The 8,966-nt window shown below is 38.0% G+C and overlaps 1 protein-coding gene across 3 annotated transcripts in view; it reads left to right on the forward strand.

Annotated features, from left to right (window-relative positions):
* PHF6 (PHD finger protein 6) overlaps positions 1 to 8,737 on the forward strand; it is a 47,441-nt gene extending 38,704 nt beyond the window's left edge. Inside the window, exons 10-11 of one of the 3 annotated variants that reach the window (XM_019426950.2) lie at positions 5,091 to 5,220; positions 5,547 to 8,737. In XM_019426950.2, coding sequence (XP_019282495.1) covers positions 5,091 to 5,220 — 130 coding nt within the window. In that variant the 3' untranslated portion in view covers positions 5,547 to 8,737. Of the gene's footprint in view, positions 1 to 5,090 lie in introns of all 3 variants that reach the window. The other 2 variants (XM_019426951.2, XM_019426953.2) reach the window with 2 other exon arrangements.
* The last annotated feature ends 229 nt before the right edge of the window (positions 8,738 to 8,966 follow it).

An 8,966-nucleotide genomic window follows, 5' to 3' on the forward strand; every position in this document is an offset into this window, starting at 1 on the left:
TTTTAGAAACAATCCCAGTAATAACTAGCTAGAAATCATAAATGAAAAATGTCACCCTCCGCCCCTTTCCCCATACGCCTACACACACCACAGGTGAACCTTTTTTTTTTTTTTAAAGTGTTTTTACACAGGACCCAAACGAAAAGTAAAATATATTATGTTTTTTGATGAAGAGACTCGACCTTGAAAGATACCTGTCTTCCTCAAATTAATCTAGACGATAAATACAATTGTAATGAAATAAAGAGTTTTGACTTTTATCTAGAAGAGTAAATGGGGTACTGCTGGTAATGGTTGAGTTACTTTATATAATAGGAAACAACTGAAAGCTTAAACCAGATAGAAATTTGGTTTTCCCCCGAAATATGTCCCAAGGAGAGCAGTCCAGATGTGGTAGGCTGTTCTGCGTGTCCTCGGGGACCCAGATGACCACCTTCCGGCTCTCTCCTCCTCGGAGCGTCCCTTCCACAGGCAGTTAGGAGGGAGTGGGAGCAAAGGAAAGTGTTTGGGTGAGGTGGCCATTCCTCCAGCCGAGTGGCTTTTTAGTCCGCCTTCCTGGAAGTTCCACAGGCTCTTCTGCTCAGCATCCCATTAGGCAGAATTGAGTCACCATGTCCCAGGGAGACAGGGGAACATACCCCTGGTGGGCATATTGCTACCCAAATCTGGTTCAGTACTACGAAGGGAAGGGGAGAAAGTAGGTACGGGGGTAGTCAACACGTCTTGATCACAGCAGCCAAGAAGAAATTGAAATGAGATCAAGAGGGAAAATCCCCTATTAGATCTCAAAACCAGTGACATAGTAATTAAACCTGGTACTGGCACAGTGACAACGGCCACAAGAAATCCATGTCTCTGTTAGGGTAATGTCAGTAGTACTAGATCTGTGGAGACAGGATGGATTATTCAATACTTGGTATCTCTACAGTTTATACAACTGGCTCTCCCTCCATTTAGAAAACGGGTTGGATCCTTACCTCAGACTGCACCCCAGAATATATCCTTCATGGGTTAAAAACCTAATCGTATGTAAAACTGAGTAGAAAAGGTAGGAGAAATTTTCTAGAATCTGTTGAGTACAGATGACCTTTCTAAGCATGATAGGAAACTCAGAATTTTTGACTGTATTGAAATTAGACTAAAGAGAACTTCAAATCCCTAAGAAAAACAGCCCAGGTTTTGTTTTTTGTTTTTTGGGTTTTTTTAATGGGCAAAGGACATGAAAAGGGAATTTATAAGAGGACTGGCCGTGGATTATAAGCACGTGAAAAGCTATTCTCCCTTATTTGTAATGAAAAAAACATACATTAAAACAAGATGTTACCAGTTTTTGCCTATCTGATGGCCAAAGATTAGTAGGATTCACATGGCAGCTGGGTTCTGGAGACCTGGGCATTCATGTTTGATACTGAGTTGGGCTATAAATTGGTAAAATTTGGGAGAACAATATAGCATTGGAGACCAAAACCTTTAACGAAATGGTGTGTATATTTTGCCACTAGTCTGCTTTGTAGAGATTTATGCCAGGGAAGTGAGCAGAAAACAGTACAAAAACGTACATGCGAGAAGTTTCGTTGCATTACTGTTCGTGCTCACTGCGATACCCGCTAAGGCATCTTACTCACCGGTTCTTCGGATTGGTGAGATGACCACAGATGGCATCAGTCAGCATAACGGTGTGGCTCAGGTCCAGTAAGATTGGATTCACATTGGGTAGGTCCACAGGGGAGCCACCCGAGCTTAAAAGCCTCGTACCGCATTTGGAGGCAGCACCTGGTCCACTGTAGTTCTATAGGCACAGGTCATTGTCAGGTTACACCACACAGGAACAGAGATACAGCTTCTTCTCAGAGTATAATTCTCCCGCTCCAGCTACCGTCCACCAACCGAGGGGTAGCAGCTCAGTGCAGAAGCGGGCACGCCATGCCAAGTTTTGCTAAGTTGCCAGGGGAATAGCTAGAGTTAACTGAAGGTAAATCGGAAAAGATTTTTAGCCTTTCACCCATTGCAGCAAAAATCAACCCCCCAAAAACCAGAATGTCTATCAAAAGACTTAAGTTTTAGCACGTGCGTTTAGTGGAATACTCTGCAACAATTAAAGAATGAAGTAGCTCCGTATGGAGAGTCGTGGAGAGGTATTATACCTGTGATCAAGTAAGGTGAAAAACCCAAGTTGCATGATCTACTTTAGCATGTAACAAGTACACGTATGCACATGTATGTGCAGATGCACACCTGTATACATAAAAGATTTCTGAGGGGCATATTCAGCAGCTGGACAGTTGTTACCTCATCCATAATTTTACCAGCAGAGAGAATTTGAAATCTTTTGGAATATTTTCTAGACATGTGATCGTGTATGTACATATTTATAAAAAGATTTTCTTATGTATACTCTTATAATATCTGGGGTATTTTTCTGTGACATTAAACAGTTCTACATCACCATTTTAATGGTTGCATAATCACTTCCTTTTCTAGACATTCAGATGGTTTTTACTCTCTAGCTGTCAGAGAACCATGTTGCCAGTGACCATCTCTAAACGAAAGTATTTATACCGGGGTCCACAGTGATTTGAATTACTCTTTCTATTTTTTTCACATTGCAATTTGTTTCTAAAATCTGCATATGGTGTGGATTCCAGATTTTTTCATAGAGACTATTGAGCTCAAATCAGAGTCCGTATGCAAGTAGTTTGGGGATAGAAGAATGGAAAATGGGAGGAATACCTCTGAATGAAGGGGTGTCCCTCTCCTGTATGTGCTTTCCTTCTTCATTGGCTCTGGATCCTGAATATACTCATTAGATTATTTAAGTAATCTATTCATTAAATGAAATGTGTTCATTAAGAACGCAAGAGAAGATTACATAGTGATTCTGCTTATCCTGTTTTATTGTCTTTATTGTATTACTAAACTTTGAAATATGAGTGTCTCTAAAAAGTCAGTCACCCACCATAAAATAAATTCTGTGACAGTAGAGATCTTGTTTGACTGGTTCACACCCGTGATCTCGGTGTCTAGATTGGTGAAGGACATATAATGGGCCTGTGGGGGTGAAAAATAATCCCATAAAAAGATGAAAATCTGTTTTAACAAAAAAGGGCTTGTCCCTTTAGGAAAAAACTCTTACGGGGAAAAAAAAAGAAAAAACTTAGGAAAAATTTCAGAAGTATACAAAAATAGAATAGGATAACAGCTCCCCATCTCAGCAGCTACCAAGTTACTGCCACACTTGTTTTCATCTATTGTTTTTCCTTCTGATGTATTTAAAGCAGAACCCGACATCTCTTTTGTCATTTTATCCCTACATCAGTATCACGGTGCCATTATCACACTTTGTAAGATCAACAGTAAGTTCTTAGTATGCTGTCCTACCAAGTCTACGTTTACATTTCCCCAGTTGTCTTGGAAATGTCTTTTTAGACTTGCTTTGTTCGAATCTCAATACTTACAAGGTCCCTACATTGCATTTAATGGCTATATCTCGTAAGTCTCTCTTGATATAGAGCAATCCCTACTCCACCCCGCCCGATAAGTCTTGTAGAGTCCCACATTCTAGATTTAGCTATTTGCTTTTTCATGATGCCATTTGCTTTGTTTCTCTACGCCTCCATACTTCCCATAATTTATAAGTGATTCCCAGTGGGCAGCGTCTGAAGAGTACAAATTCTCCATAGTTCTTTGGAAGTAACTGAAAATATTTTAAGAATAAAAAAATAAGCAAAACTAGGTCAGAAGTCAGTTGCTTTTGTTGCTCCCCACCCTCCCCTCTGCCTTTAATTCTACTCACATGTTAGACACTCCTCATGTTAAACCAAGTTTTAGATCCTTTGTGTCAGGATTCCTGTAGGAATGTCTTATCTGTTGCTGACCACAAGAGGGCACTCACTGAACATTTTTAAAGCATTGTTCCATCTTGTCATCTTGTATATGTAATTGACTTAAAACTGAGCTCATATCAGCTCACCCACTGATTACAGTGGGGTGGTTACCTATAAAACACAGATTTGGTACTTATATGTTAGTTGGCCTCCCTAAACCCTTGTCCTAAGTAACTCACATTGCTATTTATTAAAAGCAATGAATGTCAAGTATACGGTGTATATTACCCACATAAAAGGTTGTCAGAACGGCCTAATGTCAAAGTATCACTCCAGAGGTACAAATCCTCTGGTTTGAAAGGGGAAAACCTACCATCCCAGTGGAGAAATTTGGCCATCACCACCACTTAAACCAAGTGATCGAAAAGCATCACTGATAGTGGGGCATTCTGAAATTAACATTCCTCTTGAAGTACACAGGGTCACCTAGCAAATATCCTGGACTAACGAAGAAAAAAGTTGAACCTAGAGCTAAGCAAGCCCGTGGACCTTATTTCCAGTTTTATAGGAATCTGGAGTAAGAGAGAACCAACTGAAGCAGTGCCACAGTTAGACAAGTCCAGAGTGGTGTAGTTGAAAAGGTAGCTGGTGTAACTTTTTCCAAAAAGTGAGTGTCATGGGAAAGAGAGGTTGGAAGAGCCAGTCTAGATCAGGAGAGACCTAGCCAAACACAGGGCCTGGAGAACTGTTAGGGGGCTCATAAAGGTGTTCTAATGAAAGCCAGGACACGAGTGCTGGGAAGACGTTTTGAGGAATTTGAATAAAAATGTTTCATGAAACACGAGCAAAAAGCAACAGTATATATAGAGTTTATATTGTTTCCTAAAATGTACTCTTATTATCTTTCTGAAACCTCGAGTTTGATTATTTCATCTGTATACCTGCAAGTTTGTATTTTCAAGTTGGCTGGAAGATTTATTTTTAATCTCAGTTGGCAGAATGAGGACTTGCCTCATCTTTGGGCATGTGTGACAACATTTACCCTAAACCAGAGGTTTTATTTCCGATGAACTTGCGTTATCTCATTAATAGAGTGCTTTCCTATCTTTCAGATAGAAATGGACCCGTAACTAATTGTAGAGTTTTTAGAAAGCATGGATGAGGAAACCTTTATTTTAAACGGGCACCAACCTCATCTGCTAATGGTGTAAATGTATTATCAGCAGTGACAAAACGTTTTGAGATTTTTATCTTTCATCGTTGTAGACTATATTGTAAAAATCATAGTGGAAATGATGAGAGAGATGAAGAAGATGAGGAACGAGAGAGTAAAAGCCGGGGAAAAGTAGAAATTGACCAGCAGCAACTAACTCAGCAGCAACTTAATGGAAACTAGGTATGAACGTTACTTCTCTCGGATCTGTTGTCAGGATACAATACTCACTGATAAATAACATGTTGGAGTAATGGTATATGCAGTATGATTTTTTTAATGCTATTATGTTTAGTTAAGCATGTTCCTAGAATGCTAAAGGATTGTGTAGGCTTGCATAGTTTTTTTAACTAGCTGATTTTGTACCAGTAAAACCAAGCTCTCCACTTTATCCATAAGTATAGTTGTAATGTCAAACCGATAAGATGTTCTCGCTCCTCAATAACATTATATTTATTGTGTTCCCCTCAAGCATCATATTTTACAATTTTTTATCATCTTTTGAACAGGTTCATGGGACAGAGTTAGAAAACTGGGAATTGAATAAGACATCCATAACTACTATGCTTTTTTCACTGTTTTCTAAAATCAAAAAGGGTTTGTAACTTTTTACTGCCCAACTCTTAGATCCTTCATTGAACCGCCTAAAAACGTCTTTTGTTTGTTTTATGAGCCTTCACTAGATGGCAGAATTTGACATGTTGCTATTACGTAGCTGTAGTTTGCAGTTTCTGGGAAGCAATTGAAACACTATTAACCCTGTGTTTAGTGTCGACAGTTAAAGCAGACATTGAAATGAAGTAAGCTATATTTCTGGACTGAACAAAGTTCTACTGTTTAGAGTGTCTAAGTTTGTTTAGTGGATTCATACTCAAGGGAGAGCATAAGCAAATTTCACTTTACAGTGCAAACACGCCTCTGGTGGCGACACATGGGAATTTGTGCTTTTTTTTTTTTGTGCTTTTTTTTTTTTTTTCCACACTCAAGTAATGGATACTAGAAATGAAGAGAACCTTCTTTTTCTCTTGGCTTTGACAGCACATGCTAAAAATCTCTTCCAAGAAGTGTGCTAAAGCTTTTCATTTCGTCCCTGTTAAAGTTGTTCTCACTGACCAGCATGCACTCGGGCAACTGGTGATAAGTTATGAGCTCCGGTGCGCCTCTGCCAAACTTCTCTTGACAGTAAACCTCTTCTCTTATCATGTCATACAAAGAACTTCTAGCAAAATTATTGGATCCTCTCAAGTTGAAACTAACATTTGGCAACAGCAAATTGAACCTCTTTAAGATGTAAAGGGTTACCACTCACTAAGGACTTCAGCCACCATGTCGGAAATCGGTTCCTCTCAAGTGCCGTGTGGTGTGGAACACTTCATATATTGGCCCAGAGTATGTAAGGAGGTCTCATGTGCTGTAGGAGTCAAAAAACAGCCTGCAGAAAACAGTATTTATTTTTAATTTTGTGACCACTATTTTAAAAAAAAAATTATTTAATATTTTTAATGTTTTCGTTCATTGCTTTGCTTATCTATCAAATAGGCTTTCGTGCCCTCCTTTTCTTCTGGTAGGGCCTGGTGTTGTTTTTTCGATCATCGAAGTTGTTTTTCGAAGCCTAAGAACCCAGCTGTTTAGAAAGGATTTTCACACTGGCATTCCCAGCTCGTGATATTTTCTCCCACTTACCTGCTGAAGCACATTTATGTATTTCTTTATGGCAAAACCAAAAAACTTTAGTTGTGGTCTGCCTAATATTACCATAGCACCTCAATATTCAAAGGTAGGGCTTCTGATTTCTGAATTATTAGTTAACCTACCACATTAAAGCAAATTAGCAAACAAGAAATACCGTGTTAACTTGACTGTGCATCGAGATATTCTGCAGCTTATGGAAAAGCATTTTTAAAATGTAACAGGTGGAAAATTACACTGTGCTTAATGACTGATTTTTTTTTTTAACCGCTAGTCCCTTAAGGTCACATTTGTCGAGTGTGTATTCACTTAAGTCAAGGGACTTGATGATTGCTTTATTTTAACCATCTTTTATTATTTTTAGAAGGAAACTAGCTTTAGTGGGGTTGCCCTGTATGTTTTTCTCCTTTTGCTCTAAATATGCCATTGGGTGTTGTTGTTTTTTTTTTTTTTTTTTTAATGTTGTGTGTATGTGATGAATTTTCAAAATTCACCATGACTTGAAGTGCAACGACAGATCTAGATGTTTGTTTACCAAGCTATGTGACTTTTCCCAAAGGATCTGTACTTTATTTCCTTACAACAGCTTGAAACCTGTTATTTTAAATCTTTGAATCACTGTGTCTTGATCATTTTTACATGGTGTGCCATACACTTACCCACGGAACAATAGAGCACCTTCATTTTTGGACAACTACTGTAATGACGTTCTTAGGAAAAATGGAAGGTGCCGGGGTAAAAATGGCCAGTCGATGATCATATCATGGACTTCAAATACTTAGCTGTCAGTCGATGGATTTGCTATGTAATCAAGTGTATACCTTTGTATGGGTGTCTTCAACCCTTTCTCTGCCACTAGCAACCAGAATAGCACTTTACCTTTTGGTTGGCTAGAATAAGTGGCTGGCTACCTATCTTTCTCACTGTGGTGTGATTGGCTAAACAGTCTTTCATTAAAAGTTGAAATGAAATGTAAATTGAAGTCACATGAAAAATCACCTTTGGTTGTAAACCTCCGATACTTTGATTCTCCATCCATGTCTTCGTCACATGCTGAGTAAAAAGTGCCTTACAATGTAAAAATTGTACAGTACTTATGTTCCCAAGTAGCAGCATCATCTTCTGGGTAGTAATTACATTGTGGTATGAATATTTAGAAAAATGGACCTCAGCAGTGTATTTACTGTTCATCTCTTAAGTCCTTAACCGTAGTTTTAATAAGCATGACATTATTTGATAAGTATATAACACGTACGTCATTTCCAAAAATACTGCCATGACTGTCTTTTACGCATATTTTAGCTTGAAATTTTGAAGCGTCTTTTCTTTCCTTTTTTTTCCCCTCTGTTTTGTTTTGTTTTCGTTATTGATATTCAACAGTGTAATCTTTGCAAGCGTATATTGAAGATTATTCTGGAGCATTTATTGCCTTACCAGAACTGTTAGTAAGAAATGTTCTTTAGAGTAGAAAGATAGACTTGAGTTTCTATACTTTAATAAGAGCTCTTTGTTCCTGGGGGGAGGGGGAGGGGGTGTGAATTTTACTTTTCATCTCAATTTATTAAAAACCCACAGCTGAAATACATTTTATTTCAAAGATCAGCAATTTTAGAATTTCAGATAGTACTTGCTCAGGAGTACGTGCTACTCAAGATATTAAGAGAATAACAAGATATGTAGATCTACTGTTGAATCAGAATCTATGTACTTGAACAAATGTGTGAATCTTAAATATCTCAAAGAAAAAGAAAAGTGTTCTAGAATGTTGTTGCTTTTTTGAAAAGCACTAAAGGTTAGACCAAGGTATACAGTTTTGTTCTAACAGACATTTAGGTTAACTGTAAAGATAAGGAATGCATTATGGGTCAAAATCAAACATTCCTCTCATGTTATGTATATTTTGTTCCTGTTATATTGGCTTTATTTTCAAAATTGTAGTTTGTAGTATTAGTTTCCTTTTATTGGTATTCTTGCATATACTATTCATTCAATAAATGAATTATGACTTTCATGTTTGTATGTATGTCTTTTTTGTCAAAGGGTATAATGAAGGGTATCATTTGTAGCAGCAGCAAGATTGTGTTCCCTTTAGTCTTCCTTCAAGACGAAATGCCCAGCTTGTTTAGTAACTTGTCAATAAAGAGAATGAGAGAGAACAAAAAGTGCATTTGAGTCCAGTTCAAGATTTCACAACATCAGAGTCTCATCATGGAGCGAGACATCCGTCTTTTGAGTACAAC

The sequence above is a fragment of the Panthera pardus genome, unplaced genomic scaffold (assembly GCF_024362965.1).
Source record: "Panthera pardus isolate Hobbes unplaced genomic scaffold, ASM2436296v1 HiC_scaffold_27, whole genome shotgun sequence".
Lineage (NCBI taxonomy): Eukaryota > Metazoa > Chordata > Mammalia > Carnivora > Felidae > Panthera > Panthera pardus.